The sequence below is a fragment of the Aulonocara sp. 'chitande type north' Nkhata Bay genome, linkage group LG8, assembly GCF_057382095.1.
Source record: "Aulonocara sp. 'chitande type north' Nkhata Bay isolate Kocher_YH1m ecotype deep benthic linkage group LG8, A_spYH_male_GT1.1, whole genome shotgun sequence".
In the NCBI taxonomy this organism is placed as follows: domain Eukaryota; kingdom Metazoa; phylum Chordata; class Actinopteri; order Cichliformes; family Cichlidae; genus Aulonocara; species Aulonocara sp. 'chitande type north' Nkhata Bay.
In genome coordinates this window covers 7,491,858-7,508,823 of record NC_141351.1, presented here as the reverse complement: position 1 = coordinate 7,508,823, position 16,966 = coordinate 7,491,858, and the positions used below count along the sequence as shown (strand labels likewise).

Here is a 16,966-nt window from a genome sequence, read left to right as displayed (position 1 = left end):
GAAGACAACAGAAAATGAACATTCAGGCTTTATGTTTTATTGAAAAAAAGAAAAAAAAAAAGACTATCGGTCAACACAGTGGCAAGGTACTCGGAAGAAAAGCATGTTTCATTATGGCAGTGTGATGGGTTCACTTACATCAGTGAGTTAATACGATTCAATCAACTGTCTTATGAATCACTTGCTCATCATACAGCTGAACTCAGAAAAGCTAATTCATGGGGGGAAAAGTCATTTTCCTCACAAAATAACACTTTGAATATTTCAAACAATGAGTTATTTTACTTATGCACATTTCAAATGATTGCCGTTAAAGTACATTCTCATTTTGCATAAACTGTGTTGTGCACAGAAGCTACATATAACAACTACGAAACAAACAATGAGGAGTGAAATAATTCCCTTCATCAAAAGGTCATCTTATCCATTTAATATGCAAAAGCAGCAGTCAGGCCTAACAAAAAAAACAAAAAAACAAAAACAAAACAACAACAAAAGAAAGTAGCATCCATGGCTTGGACTGAGCGTGGTGACTGCTGTGTCTGACTTTTGTTTACAGATTTATTAAATATTTCATACAAACTTATTTTATATATAAATACCTTTGTCATTCAAAACTGTGACTTAGTGTTTTTGCCTTTAATCCAATGACAAACCCCTTCTTTCCCAATATCACTCTCCCTTCATTCTCACAACTAAATACCTCGACAAATTAAAAAAAACAAAAAAACAAAACTAGTAAAATAACTAGTAAAAAAAGAAAGAACTAAAGATACAGATATTTTGGCAAGTCAGGAAGACAACCTGTATGCTTGTCTGTTTCATCAGTATCAGGTAGCAAAGGTTTACATCTGGATCTCATCATTTTTCATTGAAACAAGCCTGACCGAGTGTCTTACAAAGCAATAAAGAGACTGGTTCATTCCAAAATGAAAACAAAGACTTCATCTACCAAATAGCATATCAGTAACAACAATTTTGTAGACAACAATACCCCATCAGCCTTTTACGACTGAGGAGTAAAAAGCAATGGTCGTTCAACCTGTTTACTTGGAGTAGCTGTGTATGTGCACTTTTTCCTGGTAGTGACAGAGGAAAATCTTCTAGTGGATTTCTCTGGACTGCTTTAAAGACGCATGACTGCAATTCAGTACAATTTGATTACTTTGATAACAGCCTCACTGTTTACAGTTTTCTGTCTCCGCTCAGTATCAGCAGTCATATTAAGTTCCTGGTAAACAACGTAAAGCAAATACTTTCTAATGGCACTGCAGATCACATGGCGGCTTTCACTGCAAAGCAGCCACAGGAAATGCAACACGTTCACCAATTTAAATGCTACTTTTACTAAAACGATATGGATCAGAGGGAAGTCTAAATGTTCATTTTGTTGATGATAAAACACGCGCTGGTACTGAGGAAAAAAAAACTAGCATGCAGGCTAGTGAGATGTTGGGTTGGGGAGATAGTCAGTGTGTCGCAGAGGGGGTTGTATGATTCCAGTACAAGAGTCCCCTGAAGGCATAACAGCGGTGAAGAACCCCACCACCACCCTAATAAGCTTAGAGTTAGATGAGTGGTGCAGATCTGTCATTTGTGACAGTCGGCTTCAGCTTGACCATGGCAAAGGGGTTCCCTCCTCTGCGGAAAGAAAATGAACAAAGATGTATGAGGTTATTGTCAAATAGATTTTTAATTAGTCATATGGATATGTGAAAATCTGCCAGCTGTGTCACTCACGCAAGAAAAGGAGCCTTTGGAGTCCCGTTGACTAAAGAAACCTGTTATTAAAGAAAAAGCAGAAGAAATGACTCTTTAACTTCAAGTCACCAAAATGGAAACAACACAAAGTTCAACAGGCATCATTGCAATCTCCAAAAACTGCCTCCAGCTATTAAGAAAGCACTAGTTGTCGGACTAGTTTGATCAGACTTCCCATCAACAGTTGTCCCCCCCCCCCCCCTTCCTTTGACATATAATTACACCACAAAACTCAGAACTCACTGAACCTGTAATCTAGACAATCTAGAAAGGCTGGCAATTGAAACACTTTTTTTTTTTTTTACCCTCTCTCACCTTAGGTTGGTGATAATCTTACTGCCAGCAGAGTGAAAGGTGAGCATGGAAAACAACGAGGTTCAGGAGCAGAAATCTCTGAGCTGCATGCCCCGAGGGCTGCCGTAGTCTCACAATATGTCCCGTGACAAAAGGTTTTAAAATGAACCATCAGTGGTTTCTGTTTTTCATGGTAGGTCACATCAGCTCATGCAGATAATTTTATTATGTGTATGAGAAGGCCTTTTTTGTTGTCGTTTTTTGTAGGAAACAGACATTACCCATCTTTTCCCCTAGAGAGCAGGAAACACCAGGTGTCAACAAAAAAAAATGTGACAGTTCTTAAAGCCACAGACGGGCTTTGAAGGCATTACATTCATCATTCATTGTTTGAAACATCCTGGCTTTTTTGTAGTTCTCAGCAAACTTTTACTTCTGATTAGATGAATCACAAATAAATGAGCACAGATTTGCTTCACAAAGAGAAAACCTCAATCAAATTTGTGTTAAAAAACAGAATTTCTTCTCCAGTTCAACTGATTATGTCACAAAAAAACCCCACCCTAACCTTGCTTAAAGGTGTCCTGCAATTCCCCCCCTCAAACAGCACAGAATATAATTGTGTCCAACACACACTGATCAACTATGATGTAAAGTGACCCCTGACCATTGTGACTGTGCACTGTTAGAATAATGCACAGCTTTTCCTTTGTCACATACCAGGCAATGTACACACCCCCATGGCAACAGCACTTCCTAGCAGTGGATATGGTAAGAAGGAAGGGCAATGTGTTCCTTGAGACACTCCTGAATTGCTTTTGTAGTGGAACACAAACTAACCCCACCTCAAAAAGCCCCAGATCCCAAATGAACTGATCGTTTTTGGGATGTGTTGGAAGAAGTCCTACCTCCCACAATTCACAGGACACCCAGGGGGTTCTATTATTGTAACTGATAGCTAGCTGATAGGGCTGATCTGAACATAAACACTTTTTTGGTGGTAAATTTGTAGCTCCTACTTTCTCAAACAGGATGTAAAATTTTGGGGTACGCTGAGCTGGTATTTCCCCCACTGTCGTATATTTCATAGTGAAACCCTGACGCAGCAAACTCAGAGGACAGTACAGACAGTCCAGAACAGAAAGGAAGGTGATGAGAAAGAAGTGTGCCTGGGCTTGCCTGCTGGCTCAACAGATAGTTCATTTCCAGTCAGGCAGCACAGCACAGTCACAAAATTAAATTGAGACTGTACTCTCTCATCTTTTATGCTTCCCTCTGTAACTCTTCTCTAGTCAAAACCTGTCTGGGAGTATTTTACCACCTTTTTCTCCTCTCTGATTTGTTTTACACTTTTCTTCTAGGTACCGTGGTCATGCCTGTATCTGTCAAAATTACAAACAGGCCCCTACTGAATGTGACTTCTCTGAAGATTAAACATACTTCGTGGAAACTATAGTCTTAATAAATATAGCGCATTTCCTTGAACCTTGTTTACAGAACACAGGTGTGCTTCTAGCTGTGCCATTTCAAGGGCGTGGAGCCGGTGACTGCGCACTAAGGAGATGTTGATAAGACGCGATCAGTTCGACTTAAAAGTTCTGCCTGCATGATGGCATTTATGGTGCATGTGTGGAGTGACGACCCAGCAAGGGCACGTGTCCCATCAGGAAGAAATAACCTTGTGTTAAAATGATGACTAACTCCACAAACTTCAGCCATTAAACTTCGCCAATGAGCAGCAGCCGGGGAGAAATGCATGTCACATTACAGAGCAGCTGCAGGATATTAGCTTTTATAATGTCTCTACAAAGTGCAATGTTTGCTGAGGACTTAAATATATCAAGACTCCCATGCAAACTTTGCAGAAATTCATTTTTGTGAATCACAATGACTCTGGTGGTTCTTTTTCTTTATCTCCAAGTAGCCTAGAGTTTGACATGTGGTTCAGAGTGGTCCAAAGTGGAAGAGAGAACCACAGCTGACCAAAAACCACCCCCCAAAAAAACCCCTTTCTTTAAATCTGACTGAAATCAGTAACTAAAAACTTGCTTGTGCTTGAGGCACAGCTGTTCTGAACAGCATACCATGTCGTATTTGACAATCCTTTGACAAGTACTGCATTCTGGATTTTTCAGCAGACTAACTCCTTTCTGTTCACAGACTGGGTGTCAAAACAGAGAGAGGGGAGGGCATGTGTGAGATATGGGGTTGCAGTTAGCTCAGACCTATTTCTAATAGCAAAGAGGGCTGAAGATGACGAGCAGCTACTCTTTTCGCTCCAAGCTTTCAACGGTCACTCTTAGCTGTTCTTTGTGTTGGTGCCTAATATTAAACTTAACAGCATGTTAGTATCTGATGGAACAAGGCCCATCAAAGAAAAGCCCTGAGGGAAGGCGTGATTGGTGCAAACAGACTACTTTTATTGGACTGGAAATCGACATCACCTCCCTGTTTTTAAAAGGTGGCTCAGTGAGACGCTGCTTGAATGGACTTGAATGGCAAAGGCAGGTCTTGCACTAGCTTTCAAGGCACCTGGAAATGATTACTGAATTTGCTGGATAGATCATGATCTCAAGGGGCTGTTTTTTGCCACTGCGGGGTCTTTGATCATTTGCATAGGTCTTTTTTCAAAATAAATGCTTATGCTCATTTTTCAATAAAGCTGTTTTAGCTTCCCTTGGCTAGCTTTCCTGCAATTGGCTACCTCTCACAAGCAAAAGGTTTTAACAGCAGCTTCTGTGCTCACACCAAGAGATGTGTGAATTAGACCGTATCAAGGATAGCTGCAGCCATACAAAGCCAAGAGCAGAAATGATAATGTGAAAGATTGTTATAAGCAGTGTGAAATACACAGGAAAAAAAAGTATACTTATTGTTTTACAATGTAATGGAAAACTACAGAGCAGATTCAGAAAAATGCTGAGTAGCACACTCACTGAACAGCTTCCCTAAATGACAACCCTGATCATCATAATAAATCAATCATTTGTGAAATTGCACAAATTCCATACATGCTTGTTGTGTTACAGCAAAACATCCAGTGTAAAGGCATGTTGTTTATCCGTTTTCTTCTAGAGCACGTGTTCTTGGTAATACCTACAAAACTCAAATTGCTTAACTGCAGCACTATTTCAAAGCATTGCCACCTAAAGATACGTCATATCAACCCGAATTATCAAAACATGAGGAAAAAAAGATATCAGGTCACGCTCTGGAAATGCTCCTGATACAGCTGATGACAGGTGGTTTACTTGATCGAGTGCTGATACTGACCGTGTTTACTGGCGAAGGCATTGAGAGGATGACTGGGCGGGAGGGGGCGTCGTCGCTGTAGTCTGGTGGTGGCAGCAACACTGTTTCGTCCTCCTCCTCCTCAGTCTCTGGCAGGCTAATCGTACTAAGACAATGCACCGGCGTGCCTAGATTACTACTGAGACACATTACATAAAGCTTCAGTTATCCAACAGCAGCTGTGAAATTTAAAAAAAAAAAAAAAAAGTTATTGATTCAATGCTTGGCTCTGACACCTCTTACCTATTTGATACCACCGACTCAGTGTAAGTTCGACAATAAGATGAGGGAAACCAGCCCCGCCTGGGAACAGAAGCACATAGTTTCATCTTTAAAAAAAACGTCAAAATAAAATTACATAACGAGTCATGCAATTTCTTAGCAGTCATCTGGAATCCATCACGATAGAGAATCACCGCAGCAGACAAAACACTTGAATAAAATTCTAACATCAGACACAGAATAGAAGATTTTGTTCACTAAGACTCCAAAGTTGTCTCCAAGTCACGTCTGGAGAAAACGATGGCTTATCAGACCAATGCAGTGGATTTGTTGCTAAGAAACAGAAAGCACTGATTTCTCCCAACACGGCCTCTTCTTGGGGGAAAAAAAGAAAAGGAAAAAAAAAAAAAAGCCATTGACTGCATTAAAATCACTTGAAATTAAAAAGGCCGCCTAATGCCACGCACAACAAGCAGATAAGGCTCGTGTAAATTCTTTCAAAGTGGGACAAACGCAAACTGAAAGCACTCCATAATCCTGCATGATGAGCCCTAAGTGATCTGGCAAGGATGAATATGAACGTAATTATACACAGAAGGAGGGTAATGCTGCTGCAGCCACATATGCAAACACAGCCTGCTGTACATAAACAAGCCTGATCCTTTGTACAAGTGGATGCAAAGCTAACAGGTGCTATGTTTGTCTAAGGGAATAAAAAGCAGGGAGATCTTTCATTTAGCACCTGTGAACATTTTTCCACCTTCTCTGGAGGTGACATGTAATCACAGCTGCTAAAAAGGTCTGACTTCATTGGAATTTATAAAAGTTCCAGCTAAAATATTTTCCTTCCTTGTGTTTGGGGAAGGAAAATGTTGTTGTTGTATAATCTACATGAGAAGATGCCTCCTGGTTTGTTTTGGTTTGGTTTTTTTTGCATGTTTGCACCCATTTTTCTGCATGTGTACGTGAGTGAGCTAAGATCAGGCTTTACGAATGTCGTGTTGAACATACCGGACATACCGTACTCTGTATTTTGAGGCATGTGGTACTAGCATGACAAAGCAGCAAAAGCACAAAAGAGAAACTTGTACTGTCAGCTGAGTTATGTGGGGGAAAAAAACCACCCGTGTGCCACGACTGCTACGTCTTTCTTGTAATGGAAGTATCATTCCTGTCTTAGGTGTACCAACAAGTTAACATGCACTTGACTGGTAGGGACAAGAAAACAGAATTCAGTTGACTGCAATCTGCAATTCACTGACATCTAATGGTGAGATTTTACAAACTGTACCTTTAATGTTTTGATATTGCCTAAAAATGAATAAATAAAGGAATAAATAAAAATAATATTCAACTAGAGATATTTGGGATTTGTAGACAACAAATCTATTGAGTGAATAAAATGAACGATAACTAGATTACAAAATGTAACTTTAAATGAGATTGTGGAGACTAAGCTCAGGTTTTCTTAGCCGTTAACACAGCCCTGAATACAAAAGCAGATGAAGACTCACTGCTGCGTCTTCTCCAGCTCTCCGTACAACCAGCCGTCCTTCTCGTCCTGGATGAGCAGAGTGATGATGTCGCCTTCATCGAAGCTCAGGAGCGTGTCGTTGTTGCCTGCTGTGTGAGGGAAAATGGTTCTAACCCGGAACTTCTTGCTCACGTTCAGACCAGATGACTGGGATGTAGATCTCGACAGGCTGCCATCTCCAATACTGCCCTGATCTGGAGGCAGAAGAGACTAGAAATGAGACTTTGCCAGATTTCTGTTGAACCGTTGTAAACGAAGTTTTGTTTTGTTTTTTTTAATTTGGGGGGATGGCTAGCTGTTTCTGCAGCTATTTAATGGACAGCTCTGGCATGAGAATGTTTCCTTTACACATATACAGGAAATATGAGCGAGTCTGGCCTATTTTAGACAGAAAAAAAATAAAAATCACACATCATGTAGATAACAAAGTTGATTTAGTCTTCACCAATAAAGATTATATATTTATTTATGCAGTTCACATAAGCCAACTTTACCTGAGCTGTGGTCTGAAGAGGAGTTAAATGGAAATGTGGGCTCTTGATTAAACATGTTGGCAAGTGGGCTGAACTGAGCTTTGAGGGGTGGTGCTGGAGGAGGGCCAGAGTCCACATTGACCTGAAGAGATCACAAAGACTGATTAGCGGATGCATCAATATGACAAAGTGAATTGGCATTATTCAGATCTCAACAGGTCCTTAGTGCTATAATCAAACAGTCACAAAGTGAAGTGCGAAGCACTAAACAGCTGTTGCCTCACTGGACCTTAACACCACACAACAGCAACAACACATCTGAGAATTCCTGCTGATAACAATCACCCATGTCTTACTACTTTACACAACAGCTTTCATCTGATACAACAGATTTCATTACTTTAACAAGATAAACTACAACACAACAACTTGAGAAGATAAAAACCCCGCAGGGCCAGTCTTTTACAAATGCTTTGTTCTCCTTATGCACTACAGCATGCTCTATCCTCAGTTTTAATCTAAACTACCCCCATGGTACGATGAGAATATGTGATAGAACAAGGTAATACATGACAGAAGAATGCTTAACATCTACAGATTTCACACTTACAAATCAAATAATAAAATCAAACTAACCCTGTTACAGTGATCAACCAGCGGTGATTGTTGTGGAACGACGGACAGCCCTTCTATCATGCTCACCACAGAGTCTGGCACCTTGGTGATGTCGCTGCACTTTTCCTGCCAGGTGGGGATCTTCACCGACAGTATTTCTTTGGCCTGGAAGCACCAGAGAATGAGAGCAAGTTAAATGATCCATTATAGAAGGTGTGATGCGGCTGTGCTGGATGTTCATCTCAGTCCTTGCTTACGTTCTCATAGAAGTTGCTAATTTGACCGGAGAACATGCAGTGTTTGTCCGCCAGGAAACAGAAGCGTCGCTTTTCTTCCAGCAAAGCCTCTCTGCAGCCGTCAGCAATGAACTTCTGCATGTCCATCTGGCGTGATGAGATAGTCTGCAAGTACTGCAGAAGGTGGTCACAGGACAAGAGGTTACAGAATAGGGTGAATAACAACAATTTAATCTGTGCTTCATCGGGTTCATTAAATGCATTGATGAGCTTATAGTTAAGAGGATCTATTTAGCCAATTTTCAGCTCCATAGTTTTGTTTGGCTGTATTAGAGTAGCTTTGCATGATTCACAGTTCAAAATAATCTTTATCTCAGTTCAAAAAATGTCAGAAGAAAGATTATGACAAACAAAAGGGTTTAACCACATGTGGGTGGAGCTATTAACTTAATTACTATCATTAATATTGATGTACATTTATTTATTCTATTTGTAGTTTATTTATTGTAGTATTAATATAGGTCCATTTAATTAAGTATTTTTGCAATTTTTTAACATGCATTATCCCTTTTGTTTTTTTAAACTTTGCATTTATATATACACATATATTCAGTCACATCTGTATCAGGCCATAATTGCAACATAAATAAAATCCTCTTTTAAATGGAGTAAGGTGACTATTCAAAATACTTGCTGTTTATTTTATTTTATTTAATTCTTTGCTACCAGGTGCCAACGCCTCTGATCGGGGGACTTTTGTTGCTTTAACACCCAAGATTGGGAAAACTGACTCTTGATGGCTCCCTGTGAGCAAAAGCTGTTTGGGTCCTCAGGTTAGATGCACAAATCACGCTCCTAATGAGCTTTGTAGTCAAAGTCCCTGCACTTAGGGACAAGTTTATTTGAGTCTCCTGCTGCCCCTGGATCAATCTTAGCTCAGCGGGAGACCAAATCAGTCTTCCCCTTCCCCACAGAGAGCCTGAGACTGAGTCTACGCGTCACGCCGCACACACGGGCAGCTGGACCCTGACACAAGGCACACTGAACCCTTTAAAATAAACTTCCCAACCTTCACTCCATCCCTTTTTTATTCAACGCCTACTCCCCCAATCTTTTTCATTTTCCCCAGGTTGTCATGGTGATGGTAAAGCAGCCTATCTCTAAGGGCTCTGTCAAAGACCATCCCCTACTGTCTGGTCTCATTCCCTCTATGTGTGTCTCTCTCTCAGACACGGAATCAAAGCTCTTTATTTCCCATTTTCACCACTAAAATTGCCCAGACGTGAGGTGGAAGAGCAGGCCGACAGGGCTGAGCTCATTACTGGCCCCTTACTCAAGCCCTACACATTATTAGAAAGCTGGGCAGTTAGACTCATCTCGCATGTAGCTCACTGGTGTCATTTTTATCAGATAATGAAAAAGTCCATTCTGTGGAAAGAAAGGCCCCAGTTTCAACCTGGCTTGAGAAACAGGATCAGGCTATCAAGCTCCACCCAGACAACACGGCTTATTGTATGGGTGTCTTTTAAACAGTGCCATTCAAATGCAAAGATAAACAGAGGACTGATACAGAGTTTAGCAGCAGGAAAACACAACAGAGCAAACCTAGAACACTTAGATCTCTTTTGCTCTTTGTTTTTACTCCTTAAAGAATCTCATAATACACAAGTTTTAGGTCTGGACTGCAGGCATGCAAGTTCCCAGACTCTTCTACTTTTACTATGAAGCCATGCTGTCATTGTAGATCCAGTTTAGCATTAGCATTGTCTTTATACAATGCAGATGAACAGCACTGTACAGTACCAACTATGAAGCATTATGCTAGCAATAATAATAAAAGCCTTAGTGAGCATATTTGAATATTCAGCTACACACTTTCCTTACTTTGCCTTCGATTACTGTGGACTTTGAACTGACATTCATTTTAATAATTTTCACTTTTGGTGTTGGTTGTGAACATTTTATTAAAAAGGATCTTCAAATACTTAAATGTAAATAGCTTATACCTGTAGACACTACTGTGGACTCCACTTTAAGTTTCCGTACTTAGATAAATGCATCACACTACGTTGCACAATAAGCATATCAGTCCACTTTTTCCAGAGTGGACTGAAGGTTAAAAAGCCACAGAAATGATTGTTGTTGTCATAAGAAAACATATTTACAGGATGGAAACTTTCTGAGCAGAATGCAAATCAACGATAAGAATGATGGAGGGGTAGTATTTATATACCAACACAACACCCACACACACCTGAGTGCATTCAAAGTTAATCAAATTAACTAGTCCATCAGTCAGTAATAACTGGATATTTAAAACAACAGTATTTTGACTGTTTTTGTAGGTTTTTCTAAATGGAATTGTATTTATTTAATCACTGCTTACATTTGTGGTTTACATGAATGAAACTTATTAGTAGACCAATCAGATGTGCTGCATCCAATACAACCTGAATCTCAACAGGGTTTGAATCTGTGCCTGCATGCATGCTTTCCTTTGTACAAAAAATGGGTGTGTGTACCTTCTATGAAAACAGTCATTTAAGCCATATGATTGTTCTATTGTGCACCATGTAAAAACAGGTGAACTGCACGCAGCTTTGACCACGGTGACTTCTTTGATAGTTTTATTACTACATGAAAGGTTTTTAAAATGCCCTTTTATCCCACATAAGTCAAAACATTTGAAGACACCAAGGGTGTCCTTTCTCAAACGCCTGTCATCAGTGGCGCTATTATGTAATACAAAAGAAAAAAAAAAAATAACTGAAAAGCAAACATGGAATTTCATTCCAATGAGTTGCCCTAATATTACAGGCAAACTAATCCCTATCACGAGAAGCCTTGGCCTCAATTCATTACCCTGTCAAATAAATGTTATACTAGTCATCCAGTCTTCACAGCCAGCCGAGTGTCAGCATTCAAACTCCACATACTTTAAAAAACATCCAAAGTATTAGCACACAGTCGCCTTTTAATGTTCAGGAAAGATTGGAGCTGGTTTTGTTTCAAGCTCACCTCGTTCTCTCTGAGGTCATATTTGGATGAGTGCTTTCCCTGGCTTTTCCTCCTGAGCTTCTTCAGGTCTGTCTGAGAACGGTCTAGGGATTCCTGTTTCACCTTGTGCTCTGACTGATAGCGCTTGAAGGTGGCCTGCAGGAGTCATTTAACAAGAGGAAAACAGGCATTTCACTACACAAACAAGAAGAACTAAACCATCATCAATGCTTCCCTTAGGGACGCTTAGCTTCCATGAAATATAGTTACATAAACAAGATGTATGCAAGAGGAAACTTCTGGAAAAAAGAAGAAGTAGAAATGCCTAAAACTGCATTTGCTGAAATAATCAATTTAGTTGGCTCCAAAAGTGATCTTTCCAACAGAACTCAACATGTGGTATGAAAAGGCTGGTATAAAATTCTTTTTATACCAGCCGCTCTTTTTAACTTCCAACTAAAGCTTTAATTGTAATAAAAGCTTAATGTTGTGTACTATTAGAGTGTGGCCACATTAAGTACATGTAGACCTCTTGACAGGTGCTTGTCGCTAGTAGCTTCCTGCTGGGCTTCTCCTCAGATCATTAGAACCACTGAACTCTCGACCTGTGTTGATGATTTTGGAAGATTTGTAATGCAGTTATTATATACAAATATGCCTTGCACTGTGGTTATTTGTACTACTAGACCATCCAAGCTTAAACTCTGGTACACATTTCTGATAACATAGCAGTCTACCCTGTGTTCCAAACTACTGGTTATGATCAAAATGCTAAAATTAAGGGTTCAAAATGTGATATCTAAAAATACTTGTTGATGTCAGGGTCACCATGCCTATCTCTTAGAGACAGAAAAACGCTGTTTTCTCTATGGAGACACGTACGTTCATGTATTTGACATCCATCTCTGTCTTCTTCTCCAGCTCGATAATAACATCTCTGTGGAATCTCTTGAACTGCAGATAGGAAACATCACGAATTTGTTGATACATACATCAAAGTTACAGTTCAGTTCAGTCACATCACTCGTTGTGTACAGTAAGCATGGATTGATCTTCTGGAATATTTGATAATGGCTTCAGTTGTTGACATATTTCATTTGGGAATACTTGTCTTCCGTTTATATGTTGTCACAAGGTATCTGAAGCATTTTACCCTAAGGCACAAGTGTCAAACTCCAGAATCAGAATCAGAAAGGGTTTTATTGCCAAATGTTGAGCAGGTTTACAACATTGGGAAATTGCTGCGGTGCTTCAGTGCAAACATACTGTCATAAATTAAGCTTAAATAGACATGAAAATAAAAATAAGAATAAGAATTAAAAGTGCTAAGTAGATAGATATATACATGAGTGCAGGTGGTGATCAGTGCCAAACATGGAATGATGCAGTGAACACAGCGTAGGGTCATGTGTTAGTGGTGGGAACAGTCATACGGTTATTGTTCATGTGTCCAACAGCAGAGGGGAAGAAACTGTTCTTATGGCGAGAGGTTCTGGTGGGAATGGAACGGAGCCTCCTGCCTGAGGGGAGCAGGTCAAACAGACTGTGTCCAGGGTGAGAAGGTTCAGCTGAGATCCGAGCTGCACGCCCCAGTGTCCTGGAGGTGTACAGGTCCTGCAGAGATGGGAGTCTGCAGCCAATCACCTTCTCAGCAGAGCGCACAACACGCTGCAGTCTCTGTTTGTCCCTGATAGTGGCTCCAGCGTACCACAAGGTGATGGAGGAGGTGAGGATGGACTCGATGATTGCAGTGTAGAATTGCATCATCGTCCGTGTTGGCAGGTTGAATTTTTTCAGCTGCCTCAGGAAGTACATCCTCTGCTGGGCTTTCTTGATGACGGAGGTGATGGTGGGCTCCCACTTCAGGTCCTGGGTGATGGTGGTACCCAGGAAGCGGAATGAGTCCACAGAGGTGATGGGGGTGTCAGTCAGGATGATGGGAGGGAGTGGGGCTGTGTGCTTCCTGAAGTCCACATTAATCTCCACTGTCTTCTGGGCATTCACCACCAGGTTGTTGTGGCTGCACCAGGACACCAGACGTTCAACCTCCCTCCTGTAGGCAGACTCATCCCCGTCCGAGATGAGCCCAATAACGGTGGTGTCATCTGCAAACTTGATTAACTTGACAGACTGGTGGGTGGAGGTGCAGCAGTTAGTATACAGGGAGAAGAGCAGAGGAGAAAGAACACAGCCCTGAGGGGAGCCGGTGCTGATGGTCCGGGAGTCCGAGACATTCTTTCCCAGCCTCACATGCTGCTTCCTGTCCGTCAGGAAGTCAGTGATCCACCGGCAGATGGGATCAGGCACATTCATCTGGGAAAGCTTGTCTCGGAGATGGTCTGGAAGGATGGTGTTGAAGGCAGAGCTGAAGTCCACAAACAGGATCCTGGCGTAGGTTCCTGGGGAGTCCAGATGCTGCAGGATGAAGATGGCGGCGCGTGAACAACGCGAGGCTCAGTGTCTCTCCAGAATCTGCTATTTAGCGGTTTTTTATCTACTCCAACAGTTTTATCGCCGATCTCCGACTCACCCCAGAGATCTCCAGAACACCGGAGGCTGCCCACTCTCCCCGGCTGGGCGGAAGTGCACGCAGACGGCGCCGAGGTCGTAAACAAAGGCGAGGTAGGCGCGGAGGGCTACGGGCTAAGCTAAAGCTAACACCACGCCGGCTGCCTTTACCCAGTATTTTTCTCGCCAATGTCCGTTCTCTGGCAAACAAAATGGATGAGATACGGCTCTCCATCACTAACAACAGACGGATTATGGACTCAAATGTCATGTTTTTCACCGAACATGGCTGAACAACAGCTGCCCGGACAATGCTATCGAGTTAGCAGGACGCCACACACACCGAGCCGACAGGCTAGCAGATGACTCCGGCAAGACCAGAGGTGGAGGTTTGTGCATTTATATTAACAATGCTTGGTGCATGAACTCCACTACTACTGAGAGTCACTGCTCACCTAATGCGGAGTTTTTAATGGTCAAATGCAGACCTTATTATCTCCCCAGAGAATTCACTTCGATCATACTCACTGCCGTGTATATACCCCCCGACGCTAATGCTAGGTTGGCCATGAAAGAACTTTCTGCAGCCATTAACAAACACCAGAATAAACACCCCAAGGCTGCTTTTATTGTTGCTGGCGACTTCAACCACACCAACTTAAAGACAGTCCTCCCCAGATTCCACCAACATGTCTCCTGCCACACCAGAGGAGACAAGACTTTAGACCATGTGTATTCCAACCTGGCTGGAGCCTACAAAGCCACACCCCTCCCCCACATTGGACAATCGGACCATCTCTCCCTGTTCCTCACACCTCGGTATTCACCACTCATCCAACGTGTGAAACCTGCTGTGAGGACAATTAAAGTGTGGCCAGAGGGGACAGACGCAGTGCTCCAGGACAGATTTAAAAACACAGACTGGAATATGTTCACCCACACAGACCTGGACCAGTACGCCTCATCTGTACTGGATTACATCTCCAAAACCACAGACAGTGTCACCACCCAGAAACGGATCACCATGTACCCCAACCAGAAGCCTTGGATGAACCGGGATGTTCGTCTCCTCCTGAAGGCCCGCAACACTGCCTTTAGGTCAGGAGATGCACACGCCTACAGTACAGCCAGGGCTAATCTAAAGAAGGGCATCAAAAAAGCCAAACACCATTACAAAAAGAAGGTAGAAGAACACTTCTCCAACTCCAACCCCCGACGCATGTGGCAAGGACTCCAGACCATCACAGACTACAGGACCACCAAACCCTCTCCCGCATCCTCTGATGTCTCCTTCCTAAACGAGCTCAACAACTTTTATGCTCGTTTTGAGCGAGGGAACCCCACAACCACAACCAAAGCAGACATGACGCCAGACCACCAACCTATGACTCTCTCCCCCACCGATGTAGGAGCGGTGCTGAGCAGGATCAATGTCCACAAGGCTGCAGGCCCTGATGGCATCCCCGGGCGTGTTCTCAGAGCGTGTTCTGGGGAGCTTGCAGGAGTGCTCACAGACATATTCAATCTGTCCTTGGCCCACGCTGTGGTACCGGCCTGCTTCAAATCCACCTCCATCGTCCCGATACCCAAAAACTCCAACCCATCTTGCCTCAATGATTACCGCCCAGTAGCACTCACCCCCATCATCACTAAGTGCTTAGAGCGACTGGTCCTAGCACACTTCAAATCCTGTCTCCCCCCCACCCTGGACCCCCACCAATTCGCATACCGCCGGAACAGGAGCACAGAGGATGCAGTCTCCATCGCAATGCACTCTGTCCTCTCACACCTGGACAACAACAACACCTACGCCAGAATGCTGTTTATAGACTTCAGTTCAGCATTCAATACAATCCACCCCTCACAACTCATCAGGAAACTGACAGACCTGGGTATCAGTTCCCTCATCTGCAAATGGTTACTGGACTTCCTGACCAACCGCCCCCAACATGTCCGGCTGGATAACCGCTGCTCATCTACCATCACAATGAACACCGGTGTACCACAAGGCTGTGTGATGAGCCCTTTCCTCTACTCCCTCTTCACCCACGACTGCAGACCTGCTGATGGTTCCAACACCATCATTAAGTTTGCAGATGACACCACGGTGATTGGCCTCATCAGTGACAACGATGAGGCCGCCTACAGGGAGGAGGTGGATCGTCTGGCTGAGTGGTGCGACAGAAACAACCTGCTGCTTAACACCGAGAAGACCAAGGAGCTCATCGTGGACTACAGGAGGAATGCTGACCCACATCCACCCATCCACATTAAGGGGACGGCTGTGGAGCGTGTGAGCAGCTTCAAGTTCCTGGGAGTCCACATCTCCGAGGATCTCACCTGGACGACCAACTGCTCCAAGCTGGTCAAGAAGGCTCACCAGCGCCTCTTCTTCTTGAGGACTCTGAGGAAGAACCACCTGTCCTCAGACATCCTGGTGAACTTCTATTGCTGCACCATCGAGAGCATCCTGACCAACTGTATAACAGTCTGGTACGGGAACTGCTCTGCCTCGGACCGGAAGGCGTTGCAGAGGGTCGTGAAAACTGCCCAGCGCATCGCCGGAGCACCACTTCCTGCCATAAAAGACATCTACAGGAAGCGGTGTCTGAAAAGGGCTGGGAAAATCATCAAAGACCCCAGTCACCCATCACATGGACTCTTCACCCTCCTGCCCTCTGGGAGGCGCCACAGGAGCCTCCGGACTAAGACCACCAGGTACCGGAACAGCTTCTTCCCCACAGCTGTCAGACTCCTGAACTCTGCCTCCTGACATCTGACCCACGTTAAACTCATGGACTGAACATACACACACCCACAATGGACAACTGTACCCTCAAACACAATAATAACATGGACTGAACCACCACTCACAACCACTAGCACTTTATATAGCCTCTGTAGAAACTATCTACACCCTCACTTATCTTAACTGCACTAATGTATAGCTCTGTGTAAATAATCATTCTGTACATTCGATAATCTTTAATCCTACAACTGTTTACAACTTGCATAGTTCCCATTTCTGTATAGCT

General features: G+C 42.9%; 1 protein-coding gene across 2 annotated transcripts in view; it reads right to left on the bottom strand.

The window, feature by feature from the left end:
- Positions 1-17: 17 nt before the first annotated feature.
- baiap2l1a (BAR/IMD domain containing adaptor protein 2 like 1a) overlaps positions 18-16,966 on the bottom strand; it is a 29,832-nt gene continuing 12,883 nt past the window's right edge. Inside the window, exons 5-14 of one of the 2 annotated variants that reach the window (XM_086303082.1) lie at positions 12,306-12,377; positions 11,445-11,579; positions 8,448-8,600; positions 8,212-8,355; positions 7,597-7,717; positions 7,083-7,296; positions 5,590-5,649; positions 5,329-5,485; positions 1,741-1,781; positions 18-1,641 (exon numbers count right to left, since the gene is read on the bottom strand). In XM_086303082.1, the coding sequence (XP_086159208.1) occupies positions 1,569-1,641; positions 1,741-1,781; positions 5,329-5,485; positions 5,590-5,649; positions 7,083-7,296; positions 7,597-7,717; positions 8,212-8,355; positions 8,448-8,600; positions 11,445-11,579; positions 12,306-12,377 (1,170 nt within the window). In that variant the 3' untranslated portion in view covers positions 18-1,568. The remainder of the gene's footprint in view (positions 1,642-1,740; positions 1,782-5,328; positions 5,486-5,589; positions 5,650-7,082; positions 7,297-7,596; positions 7,718-8,211; positions 8,356-8,447; positions 8,601-11,444; positions 11,580-12,305; positions 12,378-16,966) is intronic. The other variant, XM_086303083.1, reaches the window with a different exon arrangement.